The sequence below is a fragment of the Trematomus bernacchii genome, unplaced genomic scaffold (assembly GCF_902827165.1).
Source record: "Trematomus bernacchii unplaced genomic scaffold, fTreBer1.1, whole genome shotgun sequence".
NCBI classification, from domain to species: domain Eukaryota; kingdom Metazoa; phylum Chordata; class Actinopteri; order Perciformes; family Nototheniidae; genus Trematomus; species Trematomus bernacchii.
In genome coordinates, this window is record NW_022987394.1 from 696,890 (window position 1) to 717,580 (window position 20,691).

At 39.5% G+C, this 20,691-nt stretch overlaps 1 protein-coding gene across 1 annotated transcript in view; it reads right to left on the reverse strand.

The window, feature by feature from the left end:
• LOC117486481 (deoxyribonuclease-1-like 1) overlaps nt 1-10,940 on the reverse strand; it is a 103,634-nt gene extending 92,694 nt beyond the window's left edge. The window contains exons 1-3 of the mRNA XM_034134937.1: nt 10,881-10,940; nt 698-783; nt 423-520 (exon numbers count right to left, since the gene is read on the reverse strand). Of these exons, the coding sequence (XP_033990828.1) occupies nt 423-520; nt 698-778 (179 nt within the window). The 5' untranslated portion in view covers nt 779-783; nt 10,881-10,940. The remainder of the gene's footprint in view (nt 1-422; nt 521-697; nt 784-10,880) is intronic.
• Nucleotides 10,941-20,691: the final 9,751 nt, after the last annotated feature.

A 20,691-nucleotide genomic window follows, 5' to 3' on the forward strand; every position in this document is an offset into this window, starting at 1 on the left:
GTTGCCCCAAAAGGTAACCACACACAGGATTGTCTGTACTTGTGTTTCTGACCTGTAGAAGTAGACAAACTTCTCCCTGCTACCCTCCGGTCCCAGAGGTTCACTGCACAGAATGCCGTACGGATTACTTCTGTTATCTCTGCCAGAAAACAGAAACAACTGGAACTGAACATCTCTCACAATCATCAATCATTTGTTTGTATCATTTTAGATGCCCCATAAGATTTAATTACCAACACTTGTTTTTAGGCAAAAGTGAAAAGAGGTGCTGCAGCACAGGCAGTATGAGATAAATAAAGAGCTTTCTGAACATTAAAGCATGTAAACATGTCACAAGACACTAAATACACATTTTGAACCTGAACCTGCAGAATAGGGCCCCTTTAAATGAATGTGCATGCTTCTATGTGTGGAGAACTCACCCATATGCATTAAGGTGTTGGAGGAGCAGTTTCATGGGATCACCACCTGTCTCATCCATCACCTCCAGCAGCACCACCACGCTGTACTGAGACATGATCTGCAAAACACAACCACAGAGAAAAGAAAGCATAGAACTAAAAGCACTTTTAACATGTTATAAATGTTTTCAATGCATAAAAAACAGCTCCTTTCCTTTAATTTTCTCGCCATGTACAAAAACATTAACTGAAATATTACACTGAACAAACTTGTGTGGTTCAGCACGGTGAGTTACCTTAATGATAATTTCCCGTACGGCCTTTTTGTTGACTTTTTCCCATCCCAGTCTCTTCACATTGAAGGCAGCGATCTTCATTTTGACTAAAAATGTAAATCAAATGAATTTCATAGATTTAAACCGATACACCCAACATATTATCAAGGCCAGTGGTGAACAGTAACTAAGAACATTTACTAAAGTGCTGTACTCAATTACAAGGTACTTAACGAGAGTATACTGTATGTCCAATTAAAGAAACTCTATTATTTTACTCTTCATCCAATACCTGCCACATTTCCTTACTTTTTCTCTATTGGGTTTCCATTTATGGGAGAAATAATCTCTGTCGCTAACAAATGTTTATGATACTTACATGTTTGGTTCAGCATAATCTGCACATATTAACACCACTTTATGATTTTTGAAGCGTAAATGCAATTGCCAGAAGTAAAAAGGATATCAAAGTCAACTTTATTATCAATCTTTCAGTTTGTGTGTACACATGCTTTGAAGCACTACAGTATCCTGTTGAAGGAACTGATAATATAATACACAAGGGAAAACAAGGTGAATTTAACCATCCTAACGACAACGGCCAAGACACACATTGAGAAAAGAAAACAAATGTTATTAAGGGCTGTAAATATAATAAGCCTACGTCTAAAATCGACAACATTGTTAGGAGATTTAACCGCTTGAGGCCTGGGCCCTAACCCTCGAAAATGACATGCCCAGAAGGAATGAGTATATCTTCACTTCTAAAAGGGGAATATGAATAACCTTTTTTATCAAAGCAATGATACACCTGTGAGTTGGCTGTAGAAGTGTCAGAATCAATTTAGATGTTGCTGTGTCAGAGTAAATTCAGACTTCACACTTTTCCCCATTGTCTAACATTGGGAAAGAGACGTCTGTAAATCAGCAGCACATTTTTTTAAACTAAATAAACTACCCAGTATTAACTATTGTATAGAGTCAATAGGTCCTTAACGTTGTAAAATGCGCTATCTATCTATCTATCTATCTATCTATCTATCTATCTATCTATCTATCTATCTATCTATCTATCTATCTATCTATCTATCTATCTATCTATCTAGCATCTCCTCTGATATAAAGTGTTAGATCAGCATGTTTTATCCATAAACTGTATTATCCCCGACAGGGGCGGTTCTACGGGGGGGTTTGCGATTCAGATGAGGCCCCCTCCGCGAGGTGGTGAGGCCCACGCAGTCTGCGTGATCTGCGTGTAGGGAGGGCCTACCTACACCCACACATGCAAATAAACCAGTTCAACAAGTCACACAATGCTGTCTGGCGAAAACAAATAGGCTAATTATCATACTAAAAGGGATTCATCCAAGTGTCCCAACACATTTCAGAAAGAACTGTTTCTGTCAGAACCAGAGAAGAGTTAAATGTATTTTTGTAACTAATTAACTGATAAGATACAAGTAGAGTTTAAAATATTGCTACAGATATAATTTCACATACTTTTATCAGAAATAATGTATTAATTTATTCAATTCTGGTCTTATTTCAAAATCTTACACATTTGAAACTTAGTTATAGTGAATTATCAAAGACATTATATTTCTATTAGTGTTTTATTTCCACAAGCGAACATATAAGAAGGGCGGGGTCCATGACAGGTGCTCATGCTATTTTGACTACCACACTGACCCAGTGTTGTAATATTGCAACAAAATCAAATTTGATGAATGTATTCCACAAAAACTAAATATGTACATGTTCTTAACATCGTAATAATCACAAAAAAAAACATTTGAGGCATTTTACTTACTTGAATCTGACAAATCCAATCCAATAAAACAAAGAGATATCGCTCGATTGAAGATGCGGAAGTTGTGTGAGTGTATGGCCAGAGGGCAGGACCTATACACACCTTTAATATCCAATAGCATTGTGAGGCTGAACAAAAGCGGTTCCCAACCTTATTTTGTACAGGCTAAAGACACAAACATGGACATGACAATAACATATAGGAGATGACATTCCAATCTCAGACACAAACAAAACAAAAACAGAAGAAATAAAGATACAGTCAGTAGGATCACTTCAACATTTCACAAACAAAAATAGGTCGACAACCAAAAACCACCAAAAACACAACATGGCAGCATATTTATTGTTGCTTTGATCCCACTCTTCGTTAGAGCTAATTATTTCCCCTTTCATGGCGTGTTGAGCCACCACTAATCTACTCTTCAAACACCTTAAATTAAGATTACTCCTTGATTGACTTTTAATAATATGTATTTTAGCCAGAAGAATAGTTGTATTTATTAGTGTCTGTTCCTCTCTCTGGACTGTATGCTGCTGACAGTTTGCTGAACGTTAAGTTAGCGGTGGCAGAGAGTTCCTCATCATTACATTACATTGCATTTAGCTGACGCTTTTATCCACAGCGACTTACAATAAGTGCATTCGACCAAGAAGGTACAAACTTGAAGAAAACAGAAACATATAAGTACATCAGGTTTCATAGAGCCAAAACATTTCAAGTGCTACTCAACTGGCTTTAGATAAGCCAGTCATTTGTTAGTATATAAGTGCTCTGTTTCTTTGTTAGTAATTCTATCGCTCGAAGTGGAGTCGAAAGAGATGAGTTTTCAGTCTGCGCCGGAAGATGTGTAAGCTTTCTGCTGTCCTGATTTCAATGGGGAGCTCATTCCACCATTTTGGAGCCAGGATAGCAAACCAACGTGTTTTTGCTGATGGGAACTTGGGTCCCCCTCGCAGTGCGGGTGCAGCGAGCCGTTTGGCTGATGCAGAGCGGAGTGCACGTGCTGGGGTGTACAGTGTAACCATGTCCTGGATGTAGGAAGGGCCAGATCCATTCACAGCATGGTACGCTAGTACCAGTGTCTTGAAGTGGATTCTAGCAGTTACTGGAAGCCAGTGAAGTGATCACAGAGAGTTCCTCATCACATGACAGAGAGTTCCTCATCACATGACAGAGAGTTCCTCATCACATGACAGAGAGTTCCTCATCACATGACGTCAACACAGGACAGGTATTGTTCGCATGTAAATAAGCTTGTATTCAACACGTTACTTTACATATATATATTTGTTTATGTAAAGTAACAGCAGTGCAGTGAACTTCAACACGGAATCCGAGGTACGAAGACCCTTTTTTCATACTGTACAAAGAATCAAGAAACGTTTGGTTTTAATAGATGAAGTAATGACTATAATTAATTATGAAGGTAGATATGGTGCAAAATGCGAGAGCATGTAAAACCTGATGTGAGCACTTGCAGAAAACAAATCTGAGCTTGTGTGCATACATTTACACTTGTATAAAATATCCATGTATCTGTGAACCACATTTGAAGTCACAGAAGAAAAAAAAAAAGTTTTGTGGCTTGTAGAAAAAAAATGAACTTACTGTAGTGAAGAAATGTTCACTTGCAGAAAAATGTATATTTTTAAAATATATTTTCCATTACAACTGCAACTTGGTTATTACAACCTCTCAAATCAGTCCCTTGAGCTTAGATCAAAATAAGAAGGAAATAAAATAAAGACATTTGTAGGACTATTTATATTTTGTTGCACGTTTGAAAATGTTTCGTATCTTGTATTTTGAGGTGATACTGTGACACATAAATAAATAAAAACAACGTTTTAATTAGGTCAACTCAAATATGCATTGCATCCTGCTACGGTCCCGCACCAGCGCCTTTTCTTGCAGGTGACCTGACCCCCGGCTCGATGAGGGAACTATGGAACTATGGATAAATCAAAGAAAATAAAAGTATTGGAGGAACACAGAGGGTTTAATTATGCGTGGAGAGAGTTATCTGCTTTCACAGCAAACAATGCTGGCTTACCGGTATGTTTGATATGTGGAGAGAAGTTGTCAAAGGTGCTTCAGCCTTTACGTATGGGAGGAAAAACACGGAAGAGGAAGACAGCTGACGATCTTCAGCCATAATTCAATCACCTAACTCTTTTTAGGATACAGCTATATCTTTTATTTATTTCAAAGTGGGCCCATTTTAATTATATTCATTTTCTTCAAATGTGCAGAGGACTCCCCAAGTGCTGTGTTAATTTATTTTAAAGTAGGCCTGTGTATTTTTTTTTATTCTCCTTATAAGAGTTCTTTGTTTATTATCAAGGTAAATGATAAATTGAGGTAAACAGTTTTCTATAATGTAATAAATAATAAATGCAAAAAAACTGTCATTTTTGTCTATGATATAACAATATATACAACTTTTTAAGCTATCAAATATGTTTTGCGGCTCCAAACAAAAAACATTGGTGGAAAAGGGGGCAAAATGGCTCTTGGTCAAAAAGGTTGCAGACCCCTGGTCTAGAAGCAAGAACCGCATACGTCACGCTTACATCGGAGGGGGGCGAGATTAACCTGAGCTAACAGTTTATGGAGAGTATGGCAAATAAAAGTTGTAACCAGCAGTAGCTGCTGAGCAAAGTGACTAGAACGCAACCACACACTTATAAAAAAAACACACTTTATAAAGTCAGGCAACACTAACCAGGCTTCGTGTGATTCTGTTTATTTGTACCTTACTTTGACCATCCGTTCGCTGTTATTGATCATTGTGGAGAGCAGGCAGACGTTTTGTTTGTTATTATAGCAGCTATCGGATGGAATCAATACATGGGCTGCACAGGTTGTCATGTCCGACTATCACAAGTAGAATCATAATGAAAAATACGCCGGTAAAATGTGCCTGTAGAAAACGGCTTATGCCACAATAGGATAGCAACAAGTAGTCAATATAGTCAGTTTAGCTTCGGTTGCTATGCTAACATCACCCATTTTAAACCAGAGAAACTTTCATAACAGCGTTGTGATGCCAAACAGCGTCAATTCAGACTGACACACATTCACTTAAGGGGAACTGGGGATATGTATCAGCTGCTTGTGTGACAGTCAGACAGTGAATACTTGACAGCGGCCGCTGTCGTGAGTTAATAAACTCCAGTGGACGTGCAGCACTGCAGCGGTCGGTACATGCCGCTGTAACACATTAATAAACAATGAACCACAGCACTCTGGAGAAAAGTATAAGGTTGGAGAAGTCGTTATTTAATTTAATCTGGCTTTGTATGATTAAAAGCAACACGATCATCGACCCGACGCAGTCCCCCATTGTTGTTGTTGTGAGCGAAGCACGGAGCTAGAACGGGAGCTGCGTTGGTGTGAAAGGGGCAACAGTAGTCACTAGAGATGGGTGAGTCCTGATTCATCCGGATTATTAACCCGGATCCTAGTAATGAGCTGGTCGTGATGAGTCTCCCCTCTCGATTAACCCGAGTCCTTTGAGTCCTACACCTGGTGACGTACAAATTAAAACTATAAATTGCGTCACTCGCTACTCTCCTTATAACATGTAAAATCACATTACAATGTACCCCAGTCCATCTGCCTAGCCTTTAGCAAGTAGGATAACTGCCAGAAGTTATCGTTTGGCTCAGGGGACGCGGATCAGTGAAACTTCCTGCAGACTCGTGCGGACTCAGAGCCGTAACCGTAGCAGATCCAGAGATCCAGATATCCAGAGATCCAGATATCCAGGCAGACTCGTCATGCACAAGTCAACAGCAGACTCATATTTGCAAATCCTGACTCACTGAATCATGGGAACTTCCTTCACTTCCTGCAGACTCGTGGGGACTCAGAGCCGTAACCGTATAGCAGATCCAGAGATCCAGACTCGTCATGCACGAGCATAGCCGCGGGAACTGGGAAGTCATTTTACTTAGGGGGTGGGGACAAAAGTGGGGAGAGATTTTAACAACAGTAACATGACGTTTTTCAAATGTACACCATTTGCAGCCCAGCCTCCAGCACCCCTACTTCCCGCGGCTATTATGCACGAGTCAACAGCAGACTCAGAGATTCGCAAATCCTGACTCACTGTGCAAAACACAGCAGACTCGTGCGGACTCAGAGCCGTAACCGTATAGCAGCAGATCCAGAGATCCAGCAGAATCGCCAAATCGCAAAATAACCCTTTTTTTTTATCAACATTTTTTATTAAAGCAAAAGACACTGTGTAGCGGAGGTTAATGTAACGTTAGTTTAATATGCTCGTGAAATGCAACAACTTTTCGGTTTCACCGGTAGGATTTCTACGCTCTTGGTGATGCTGACTCATATGATCCGGATCTCTTCAATGACTGACTCGGAAGACTCCGAGTCCGTAAAAGGATCCGGATTTGCCATCTCTAGTAGTTACTTGTGTGTGACTGACCCGAGGTTGTGCCTCGTCGTTCTGATAGCTCCGCCCCTTCGCTCCAACCCCCCTCCCTCCCCCCACATCTACAGGTGAAAATTACTTTAGCGACACATTCATCGCAAGAAGTGTAGCAAAAGTCAAGGCTGCAGATTCGTGGATTTATACTGCCACAGAGCAGATTCGTGAAGTTGTAATGACTGATCTGAGAGGTTGTAATAACCAAGTTGCAGTTGTAATGGAAAATATATTTAAAAAATATATTTTTTTCTGCAAGTGAACATTTCATCACTAAGTTCATTTTTTTTCTACAAGCTACAAAACTTTTTTTTTCTTCTGTTACTTCAAATGTGGTTCACAGATACGTGGATATTTTTATACAAGTGTAAATGTATGCACACAAGCTCAGATTTGTTTTCTGCAAGTGCTCACATCAGGTTTTACACGCTCTCGCATTTTGCACCATATCTACCTTCATAATTAATTATAGTCATTACTTCATCTATTAAAACCAAACGTTTCTTGATTCTTTGTACAGTATGAAAAAAGGGTCTTCGTACCTCGGATTCCGTGTTGAAGTTCACTGCACTGCTGTTACTTTACATAAACAAATATATATATGTAAAGTAACGTGTTGAATACAAGCTTATTTACATGCGAACAATACCTGTCCTGTGTTGACGTCATGTGATGAGGAACTCTCTGTCATGTAATGACTTCACTGGCTTCCAGTAACTGCTGGAATCCACTTCAAGACAATGGCCAATCTGGCCCTTCCTACATCCAGGACATGGTTACACTGTACACCCAGCACGTGCACTCCGCTCTGCATCGGCGAAACAGCTCGCTGCACCCGCACTGCGAGGGGGACCCAAGTTCCCATCAGCAAAAACACGTCGGTTTGCTATCCTGGCTCCAAAATGGTGGAATGAGCTCCCCATTGAAATCAGGACAGCAGAAAGCTTACACATCTTCCGGCGCAGACTGAAAACTCATCTCTTTCGACTCCACTTCGAGCGATAGAATGACTAACAAAGCACTTATATACTAATAAAGAACTGGCTTATCTAAAGCCATGTGAGTAGCACTTGAAATGTTTTGGCTCTATGAAACCTGATGTACTTATATGATTCTGTTTTCTTCAAGTTTGTACCTTCTTGGTCGAATGCACTTATTGTAAGTCGCTGTGGATAAAAGCGTCAGCTAAATGCAATGTAATGTAATGTAATGTAATGATGAGGAACTCTCTGCCGCCGCTAACTTAACGTTCAGCAAACTGTCAGCAGCATACAGTCCAGAGAGAGGAACAGACACTAATAAATACAACTATTCTTCTGGCTAAAATACATATTATTAAAAGTCAATCAAGGAGTAATCTTAATTTAAAGTGTTTGAAGAGTAGATTAGTGGTGGCTCAACACGCCATGAAAGGGGAAATAATTAGCTCTAACGAAGAGTGGGATCAAAGGAACAATAAATATGCTGCCATGTTGTCCAGGACATGGTTAAACTGTACACCCCAGCACGTGCACTCCGCTCTGCATCAGCCAAACGGCTCACATCAGGTTTTACAAGCTCTCGCATTTTGCACCATATCTACCTTCATAATAATACACTTATATACATGCCATTAAACATTACCTCATGCTAGTTCACCTACAAATGCGTGAATTTGAGTGTTCTTTCCATGTAAAAGGTTTACATTTAGATGTTAACAAGCAACAAGCAACATTACTTTTTTGTCAGCTTTCTTATTTCGATGTGTTGAAGGTAAAGATTATTTAACACATGGTGAGAATTGCTACTATTCATCTCTTTATATTGTCTGGTAAAAGTGATTATTGCACTGAGACAACCGAACAGAGCAAGCTTCTATAGTTGCACTAAGTTTTGATAACAGTTAAATATTATTTTGATAATAAAATACATTTTAATGTTGATGAACTTCAGACTATTCATTCATAATCTGATTATTTTTGTAGTTTACTGTTGAAGTTTAAAAAAAACATTACAATAAAAGAATGATTATATCTATAGCCCCTAAAAACACACACACACCTCTTTAATAAACAACACACCTGCTCTATACGATAATGTAATGTTTGATGTTTCCTGTCATTTCTGTGAGGTAAGGACATGCCTGAAAGACACCGCTGCGTCACCATTTTCTCTTTCTTCGAGGGTCAAGAAGAACATCCAAGAGGAAAATGAGCACCTGATATTATGAGATTCAAGACCAATATTCACTCAGAAACTACACTTTTATTGTGAACACAAAGATCTCACAGTTTTGTAGTCTAACAGGAGTTTCATTAGTTTGTGACGCTGCACCTCAGAGAAGGTGTGGTTATAGGGTTATAAAGTGTGGCAAAAACTGGTTTCTGTCAAGTTGGTGTTTATGACATGCTGAGTGATTTCTGACTCACCATAAAATGTTATGACCCGCCCCTAAATCCTTTTGATGTGACAGGCGTCTGTGCACCTCTTTGTAGTCATTATTTTGTATGACTCGTTTGCTCAGCTGTTGTTGTTGTTGTATTGCACCCTATAACTTATTGTTCCTTACATAGTGGGTTAATAATACTTTATTGACCCCTTGTCTCTGCACCTGTTGTAGTGTCCCCCTAATAAACCATTACAGTCAATATTGTTTTATGACTTGTTTGCTCATCTATTGTTTTTGTATGTCCTATATCAGAACACCACCACCATCCCTACCCCCCTTCTTTTCCCTCCCCCCTGCTGATCCTATGAGCGAATAGGGCGTGGAGTTTTACCTGTGACTCTGTCTCTGCCAGGTGTGACAACTGTTGGTTTAAAAAAAAAAGAAGTAATCTTTCATATAATCTAGTTCCTTTCTAACACTATGGAGAAAAAATAATAGACATCTCTGAGGGTTGTAACATCAGTGTTAGTGAAAACCATTTCCTTACATTTAACAACTGACCCCTATTCTCTTATCAAGGTTTTTAAGATAACAGTGTCTCCCATTGTCTCCACTATTATGACCACTAGGGCAGCGGTTCCCAACCTGTGGGCCGCGGCCCCCTAGTGGTCCGCTAAGGCATTGCAAGTGGGCCGCCAAATATTTTTTATGTTTTATTTTGTACAGGCTAGAGACACAATCATGGACATGACAATAACATATAGGAGATGACATTCCAATCTCAGACACAAACAAAAACAGAAGAAATAAAGATACAGTCAGTAGGATCACTTCAACATTTCACAAACAAAAATAAGTTGACAATCAAAAACCACCAAAAACACAACATGGCAAACATATTTATTGTTCCTTCTCATTATTTCCCCTTTCATGGCGTCAAAGCCACCCTTTGATTTTTTGTGGCAATTATTTTTTCCAAAAGAAACTGTTTTTAATCTACTCTTCAAACACCTTAAATTAAGATTACTCCTTGATTGACTTTTAAAAATATGTATTTTAGCCGGAAGAATAGTTGTATTTATTAACTGTGTGTGTTCTTCAATCAGAACTTTATTTAGCCTCCGTATTGTTTATGGTTGAATGTGGGCCGCGAAAACATTTTTGATTCTTAAGTGGGCCCTGAGTTGAAAAAGGTTGGGAACCGCTGATCTAACGGGATCCTCATAAAATCCAAAATCCTACATGTTTAACTACATTTACAGTAAAAGTAGTGTTTTCCTTTACAATATGTGCATTGTTTTTGTATGCGTCCGGAAACAAATATTCAGGTGTAAAAAAAATGGAAAAAGAATAATCTTATATTTATTATAATTTTGTTATTACTACTTTATAAATGTGTAAAAGTGTAAGTTCCATTCTTGCCTTGTATTATTATATTGTACCTCACTTTCCCCAAGCTTTGTAAATAGACTTGACTTGGAGAAATAAACATGGTACAGTTCCAGTTGCTTTTACCTGCAAGGAAGTACAGTATACATAAATATATATATATATATAACTGAGTATATTGTACCTTGTTGTCTCCTCCTGAAACAGCCAGGATGTTTCCGGTGATGGACCAGCTGACGTGCCAAACCACATGGTTGAACTTGTGGAGGAGTTTAGCCGTCCAGGTGTTTCCAGCCGGGTCGTCACACGTCCAGATGAACACGCGTCCGTCCTGAAGAAGGGCAGAGGGAACAAATATCTTAACAAAAAGTATTCCCACTGATCTCTGTGCTATGTGAAGCAGAAGAGTTTTTATTATTAGTCAGCTGCTAATAAAACGTTTTCTTCTCTGACCAGCGTTGGAAGAAGTACCCGGATCCTCAACTGGAGCAAAATTAAAAATAATATTATCTTAAAATAGTTAAATAATTAAATAAAAATGTGTATCAAAAGCTTTCATAATGCAGAATGGCTCCTTCTTCACCGTTATTTTATTATATTATTCCGTTTTTATCAGAACCATTTCAATTATGAAGTTCGTCAATGTTAAACATATTTTGGATTTATTGCCTGCTGGGTGGATAAGTAGTTTAGAACTGCAATATATCAAACTGTATGAGCATATTATTATCTTTTTATGTATATAACTTGGTGTCATAAAACAGTATAAGAGTAAAAGGTACATTATTTCCCTGTGTGATGCAGTGAAGTAAAAGTATTACTAATGGAAATACTAAAGAAAGGTACAAGTTAAGTACAGGTGTGTCGACAAATATTCATTTACTGTACTGCAGAAAAGATTAATGCAGCGTGTTTATAATCAGATATGTTCTGATTTTCAGCTCCAATCATGCAACAGGTTCTTGAAAAAGCTACTGAGCGTTTATCTCTGGCGCCACCTAGTGGTACTTCCTGGACTTATAACTTCACACTTTTTTAATTGAATATGTCATTGTATACACAAAATGTTAATAATATCCCACTTTTATATTGTGTCAGCTGTAATTTAGCCCCTCAATAGTGTTTTATTTGTCAGATAATTTACGTATTTTTTCTCACGGTCAACTTCTATATCTTCACTCTTTTAGTTCTGTTTTATCTGCTATTTTCAGATGCTTATATTGTATAATTGTTTACTTTCCACACTTTTTTATTTCTAATTATGTGCAGTACTTGTTTTACATGCTGCTGGGATAAATAAAGTGTTTCTAATGCTGCGTTCACACCGGACGCGATGCGAATATTCGCTTCGCTCTAATCGCTCCTATCGCATCGCTCTAAATGCTGGAGTTTCACCGCGGCTGCCAGCTGTGTTTACTCGCATCATTCAAACAAGACGCGCTGGCTCGGGAGCTACAACTACAACAAATGAACATATTTTACCGTGATTAAATTGTAATACACGTTTCTAAATGATGCCGAAGTAACAACATACTGATACCGGTTAGTAACAACCATGAATTAATGCTTTGACAAGTCTGCAGCAAGACGGCAGGCAAAACACCTTTTAAAATGCTTGTTTTCTGAATGAAGATCGGGTCGACCAGGCTAAGCTAACGTTGTATATGCTCATTCCACACTCATAACAACGGCCTACAGACATAAATAAACCAGCGACTGTATTCACCATGACACAGACAGTCTGTGGTTTGTACTTGTTTAACTTTTGTCCAGTTTCTGAACACATATGAGGAGCTGTGAGCTCTGTGTGCTAACTGCTAACAGCTAACGGCTGATGTTGTGTGGTTGAACGTCAGTGACGGCAGGCTGAGATCCTCACCGCTGATTGGCTTCCGCGAGAACGCGTCACGTGAATTTGACGCTCGAGTTGAAAAAATTGAACTCTCGCGTTTAACGCGGCACCGTTCAATCGCCTCAATCGCGTGATTCGCGCCGCGTCCACCGCTTCATGCGCGCCGTCGGAGCGAATTCGCGTCTGTCCGCGTCTCTGCATTGACTTTACATGTAATCGTGCCGCCCCCAAACATCGCATCGCGTCCGGTGTGAACGCAGCATTATGTCATTTTATCTGTAATAACTGACCTGGGAGCAGCTGGCGATGGTGCTGGTGGGCAGCCCGATGGACGGAGCCCAGCCGACGTCTCTCACCCAATCACTGTGAGCCTCCAGCTTCTGGTCCTCCTTCCACTGACCGTCCTCCTCTCTGCAGAGAGCAAAGTACACACATCCTTTCCTCAAGTAGAAGTACAGATACTCGTGTTTAAAAATACTCTGGTGAAAGTAGAAGTACTGACTAAACCTCTTTACTCAAGTAAAAGTAAAGAGGCTTTGAAATGTACTTCAGTAAAAAGTACCCATAACTGCCATCTGTTTTAAAGAGTACCTGACCTCCCTTTATATTAATAGAACAATAATGTCATTGTTAGCTAATGAATGTTTCCATGCTGAACAACGGCAACATGACAACGTTCTCATTGGTCCCTCTTCTTTAGAGAAGACCAGGAAAAAAACTGTAACAACATTTGAAGTTGGTCCTGGTTGAATTTTCACAATGGGAACAACGGCCTTGTGTTAACATCAGGACATGTAGTAATAATTTGGTACTTCCACACCCTTTACTATTCATCGGATCATACTGACAGACAGAGATTCTGTTTAAAACTGTAAAGACTTTGGTTAGCTCATGCAGCTCATCACCATCTATGTTTTCTTTCAAAAAATAGCGCACCTGTCCATGCAGTTTGTTTACAAGTGATACAAATAAATATGATGTGGGAACCGAAACACACATTGTGATATCAGCAGAATTTTTCATTTATTTTTCTTCATTTAATCGTTTATTTGAAGACACACATTGATGAACATTTAAAACAAATAATGCTTTAAAAACGTAAACATGCCGGATTTTAGCTTTGAGCTAGTTTCCATCCGTAGTCCCTCACATACAACATTTAAGAACCTGACATTTATATACATAGCAAAATAAATACATGATATGCAGAAAGAGCATGAGCGGCATATAAACATTTACCACATGGCAGTACATGAATGTTGCTGTTTCTCGACTTGAATTTTGTGAAGCAACCTTGGCTCCTTTATATACAGCATGTAGGAGTTCAATATGGATAAAACATTTTTAAACTTGTATTATTTTAACAACATTTCTTGTTAACAGTTGTTAAAAAACTCTAAAAAAACAAACTGCATGACTACATTAACCTAATACAATTATTCATGGAGTTTATAATGACACAGAAAGCACAACATATCATTTCATGATTATTCTTTATTGCAGATAACAAAAAGCATTGTTAGTAAAAAAGCAGTGATATACTGTAATGCCATGCGTCTGTGAATATAGTTTAAATGTATAGTTTGGTTATATTGAAGAGATATGAGGAACTTATCCTTTTCTGTTTGGCTCAGAAACATATTGCTGTAGACGTGACAGTCTGCAAAATGTATTTTATCCAATTAAACAAATATTTTCTATATTTAGAATCTTTTAAGTGCTTTACCTTGAGGATAGTTGTCAGATGACTTGTCAGATACTTTATTTGTTTGTTTTTGCTGAATCCGAACTAACCGAAGTCACACAACAACAGAAAAACAAACTAACCACACAACTTGTTTTTCCCACCAAATAGTTAAAATACTTAACGTCTTCACCTTCTACCTCATTTGACAAAAATGTAGATTCTATGAATTTAGGTTAAAATATTTTTCATTTAACAAAATGCGTCCTACATTACTGAAAATTGTTCTGTTGCTGAACTTGAAGTTGCATCAACAACATCAAGAGGCAATACAAGCTCTATTCTGTTCATACACTTAACCAGTGGCGACTCGTCACCAGGGCAAGTCCAAAAATAATAATTCCAAAAATATGTATGAAATATATGTTAAAATATATTTAAAGATCATGTTTAGTCGTCTGATTCGTCTGTAGGCCTACATTGCTGTTTTAGTCTGTGTTCTTCTGATTAGTGTCCACAGTGTGCCTATGGAGCCGTGTTGAGCGATGTGGGGAAAGCCCCGATCTAGCCCCTCTCTCTGCTGTCAAAATGAATGGGTGCTGTAAAAACGACACTGCGTATATGCTCAGAGTCTTTTTGTATTCAATGTGTGCGGCAAAAAAATAATCACAAGTGGGGATGAGTGCTGGCAACCCCACAAAAATGTCATCTCATAATTCAGAGAGCTGATTGGCTGTAAGTACGTGTGCCGCGAAAAGTGTAGTTGTGAAGAGGAGACGAGAGAGAGCAGCGTATAGCGATTACAATCAGTAACACAGAAAGAAAATGAATGAAGTTGACCATTTACTTCAGCGTTTGATGTCATATCTTTTGATGATCTTCTGTGTTCTATAGACTATTGCTCTGCTGGATCGATTGATATTGTGACCTCAGCGATGAGTGTCTGTGTTTTCCTTATATTCACAGTCTATGGTGTTTTAATGCTGAAGCATTACGGTTTTGTAGCTTGTAGAAAAAAAATGAACTTAGTGATGAAATGTTCACTTGCAGAAAAATATATGTTTTTTAAATATATTTTCCATTACAACTGCAACTTGGTTATTACAACCTCTCAAATCAGTCATTACAACGTCACGAATCTGCTCTGTGGCAGTATAAATCGTCAAATCTGCGGCCTGGACTTTTGCTACACTTCTTGCAATGAATGTGTCGCTAAAGGGAGGGGGGTTGGAGTGAAGGGGCGGAGCTATCAGTACGACGAGGCGCAAGCTCGGGTCAGTCACACACAAGTGACTACTGTTGCCCCTTTCACACCAACGCAGCTCCCGTTAGCTCCGTGCTTCGATCACAAAAACAACAATGGGGGACATGCGTCGGGTCGATGATCGTGTTACTTTTAATCATACGAAGCCAGATTAGATTAAATAACTAGGCCTACTTCTCCAACCTTATACTTTTTTCCAGAGTGCCGTGGTTCATTGTTTATTAATGTGTTTCAGCGGCATTTACCGACCGCTGCAGTGCTGACTGCTCTTCCACTGGAGTTTATGCTCCCGTTAACTCACAGCAGCGACCGCTGTAAAGTAGGCCTATTCACTGTCTGACTGTCACACAAGCAGCTGATACATATCCCCAATTCCCCACATGTGTGTCAGTCTGAATTGACGCTGTTTGGCATCCCAACGCTGTTATGAAAGTTTCTCTGGTATAAAATGGGTGATGTTAGCATAGCAACCGAAGCTAAACTGACTATCTTGACTACTCGTTGCTATCATATTGTGGCATAAGCCGTTTTCTACAGGCACATTTTACCGGCGTATTTTTCATTATGATTCTAGTTGTGATAGTCGGACATGACAACCTGTGCAGCCCATGTATTGATTCCATCCGATAGCTGCTATAATAACAAACAAAACGTCTGCCTGCTCTCCACAATGATCAATGACAGCGAACGGATGGTCAAAGTAAGGTACAAATAAACAGAATCACACGAAGCCTGGTTAGTGTTGCCTGACTTTATAAAGTGTGTTTTTTTTAAAGTGTGTGGTTGCCTTCTAGTCACTTTGCTCAGCGCTACTTCTTGTTTCAACTGTTATTTGCCGTACTCTCCATAAACTGTTTTTTTTTAGCTTGGTAAGAACCGGTTTTCGGGGAAAAGAGCCGTCTCCGCTGCGGCGTGAACAGGAAAAAACGGTGCTTATCAGGCTCAAGCTCCGAACCGGCCCTGGAACCGTGTTGGTATGAAAGGGGCAACATGCGAGCCCCGCAGTCATCCGGTTCGACCTGACTATGGCTGTGTGACTGACCCGAGCTTGTGCCTCGTCGTACTGATAGCTCCGCCCCTTCGCCCCTTCGCTCCAACCCCCCTCCCTCCCCCCACATTTACAGGTCAAAATTACTTTTGCGACACATTCATTGCAAGAAGTGTAGCAAAAGTCAAGGCCGCAGATTCGTCAATTTATACTGCCACAGAGCAGATTCGTGACGTTGTAATGACTGATTTGAGAGGCTGTTTCAAAAGTTGAACATTGCTCAACTTTTGAATCCTGAGATGCCTGGAAATCTCCGCTCTGCTTCCCACAATGCAGTTTGGCGAAAAGTGAGGCAAAGTGACGTCACCCCATTCAAAGTGAATGGGCAGAAGCGTTGGAAGATTTTTTTAACGCTGCTGTGTGGACGGGCCGTAAATGTATGAACACAAGCTCAGATTTATTTTCTGCAAGTGCTCACATCAGGTTTTACAAGCTCTCGCATTTTGCACCATATCTACCTTCATACCGACAGTATGTCATTAGACACTCCCCCCCCCCCTCTCTCTATCGGGACCATGGATAGCCTACAGCTATTTGTTTACATGTTTAAAAAAAAAGCACCAGAAGCTTATATATAAACATCTAAGTTGCTCGTGCCCCACCACTTTTGTACATATAAAAACGCCACTGCACTTAAATAGCACTCATCACTAAAAGCTAATAACTAAAACTACTTTAAGATAATAACATATTGAAGATTGGTTCCTCTTCTCTTGGTTTACACTCCTTTCCCCTTTGTGCCTCCCCTTTTTTTCTTCTTCTGGGCTCCTGAAAGTCATCAGTTCAAAAGAAATGTAATTATATTGTTAATGTGAGATTCATGATGCAGCAAGAGCCATAACAAACACAAATTAATACACTCCAATGTCTAATATGTGTCACTGATGTTGATGAAACAAGAGACATCTTTACCCTGAGGTCTTCCTCCAGTCAAGGGTCTCACTGGATTCCTTTTTCTCTGAGCCATCTGCTCCAGCTCCAGCTCTACCTCCACAGGGTAGTGATCACTGACACGCTGAGTCTGGGACAGAAAATATCATTAAATAGTGTCAATAATTCACCTTATGCTTTGCCTGCTCTGGGGTGTTTCCACATTGCTTTATTTTGTGTTTGTTCTTCCGGTTAGAGCATGTGCGCTATTACTTGGAAAAGGGTTGCCAGCTTCATCAACATTTGTTTAACAAAGAAACAGTGTTTAAAGCTTTTGAATGACTGTTATTAAGTTGTAACACTTTTTCGGGTAAGAAACTAACCATTTAGATAACCATTATGTGATTTGTTTATCCAAACAACTCATATTTGGGAATTTAAAAGATGTTTCAAGCTGTGAGCAGCTGCTGGCTATATGCCAACTAGCTAACTATTGAAAGTTAGCTAATGTTCGTTGGCCAGCTTGTTAGGTTGATAGCTAACAGTCCTAGCTAAACCACCCTTCTGGCAGTTTTATAAAACGATCGTCATGTGTTTTAGTATTCTTTCCAACCAGCCGGTGGGCTTCGTGTAGTTGTTATTAATCCCAAATCAAATGTATTGTTTACGATGCTGCTTGTGCTAAACCAGAAACATTTACATATATGCATTTAAACCGGTAATGGGTTGGGCTGTGTCACTTCAGCAGGTTTCAGTGTTACAGTAGGGGAGACCGGAGGGGTAACATCTCATCGTACCAACGATACCCCTAAACATGAGTCTCACTTGTTCTTCTGTCAATTTCAACTTTTCCCTGAAGTTGTAGGCTTTGGCTGAGTCGGGGACGATGGCCTTCAGCATCCTCTCTCCGGAAACCACAATCCTGTTGTTTGGAAATGCAGCGCGATTTTAACAAACACAAAAAATGCTTGGATGAACTGTAACAATGAAATGAGTATTACCTGTCGTAGGTGTTTTGTGTTATGCTACTAGTCGTGGTGTCGACATCATCGACTATCAGCCAACGATAAGGAGCCCAGGAGATGCGGAGCTTTTTCTTCTTCCTCATGGAGATACTTTCCAGAGGCATTAAAGTCTCCCAAAATCATAATGTTCTGCAGAAGAAAGAACAACACAACCAAATTCAGAATGGAAAAGCACATTATGTTAATTTGTTTTTACTTTATTCAAACTGAAGGTATTCAAAGCTTAAACAAGTGTGCTTACATGAGAAACAAAATTAAACAAAACTATTTCATCTCTCAAAAACCCATCACTTAATATCGTGATAAACAAAAAATGGTTAATGTAAAGATTTTACCACAATGTTTTTCTCTCAAACCCATCAATAATATTTTAAACACTTACAGCATTCTGCCATGCTTCCCTCACATCTTCAACCAGGCCATGCAGAGCGTTCAGTTCCGCCTCTGCTTCACTTGGTTTGGTGTGGACCGGGATCAACACCAGATTCTGCACAACTGGAGGCAAACACACACACACACACACACACACACACACACACACACACACACACACACACACACACACACACACACACACACACACACACACACACACACACACACACACACACACACACACACACACACACACACACACACACACACACACACACACACGCCGTTATCTAAGTCTAATTTATAAAAAAGTATTTATCTTTAAACAGTCCATTTATGTCTTTCCTAAAGTTAGGACCTCACAATATAAAAGGTCCCCACAACTTAGGTTGCATTCACACCAAATAGTCCGCTTCTCTGATAAAGTCAAAGTAAACTTTATTGTCAATCTTTCAGTTTGTGTGTACAGACAGAGAGATCGAAATACCGTTTCCCACAATCCCGAATACAAAAACATATATATATGATATATATAAAAATATGTGTGCAAATATGTATATCCTATATATACACAATCAATGACACATTTGTACATGTGCACACAACACACTCTCACTCCCTGAACGTCCAGGAGCGACGCTTGGTCAGGGTCCCGTGGCCTCCAGTTGTGACGCGCCGAGGCTCCTTCAGCTTCATAAACGGACGCAAAGAGCTTTCAACTGATTGCAATGTATTCCCATCGACGTCGGTATTTGACGCTTAGGGAAGCACGGCATTCGTTTGTGTCGGAGGCTGTTAAAGGCAATGTGAGCGTCCATTCCCATTGGATAACGGAGAATTGTACACCCGGAAGTAAGTATTCCCCTTACTGTATTGATTTGACAGTGATATCTCCTTCAATGCTTTTGTCACGTTTTCCCCTTCAATTCTGAGAAACAAGTCGTTTTCTATGAGTTTTGGATGGCCGAAGACATTACATTACCCACAATCCTCTGTAGCAACCATAGACTGTATAAAAAAATTAAATAATACATTATTCCGAGTGTGCTTGCTTTTCTCTTTGGAGGTCATCACATAACGGCATTGTAATACACGTTTCGGCTGCATTAAATATGACATTTCTTCAGTAGTTAACTCTATGTATAGAGCCCTGATAACAAGACTTCTAGACAAACAGGAACTGCCGCCAAAACTGAAAACTTGACGTGGATCTTAAATATATAAGCAATTAAACAACATCTTACATTTCTTTTCACACAATACGTCTCCTTGCAGTATCAACACTAATTCGGCTGACTTTTATATTTGATCCAATTGGTATATAGGCTGTATTTACGCCATAACGGTGCACAGCTGATAGAAAGGGACACCTACTGGTTAAAGCACGTTATTGCATTTTATAATTTTATTATTAGATATCAATAGGAGGATGTGCAAAACAGACAAACTAATAAGGCTTTATTTAAACATTCAAGAATACTTTAGGTTAAGGTCTTCTTTTGAATAAGAAAAAAGCTTTGGGGGTATAGAAGATGAATATGGAGGGATGAAACCCTCTTTGATGGTCACACATGCAGAGCACACAGCACACACAGTGAAATTTGTATCTTGTAGTGCCGAGAGAAGGGAGACGGAGGCGGTGCATCGGAGGTGCAAATCTCTCTTTATTGGGGAGCAGAAATCGACATGCTGTCGGGTCGAAGGCACAGGAGACAAGAGAAAGTGAAAGGGGGAACACAGTAGGTACCGTCAACACATGTGTCCGTGCGGAAACAATACCCCCAACCTGTAGTTCCATGCGTGAATTATGTACCCTAGTTAAATAGTGGTCACTACACAAGCCCCCCCAGAATTCAACCATGGACACAATCCTCGCG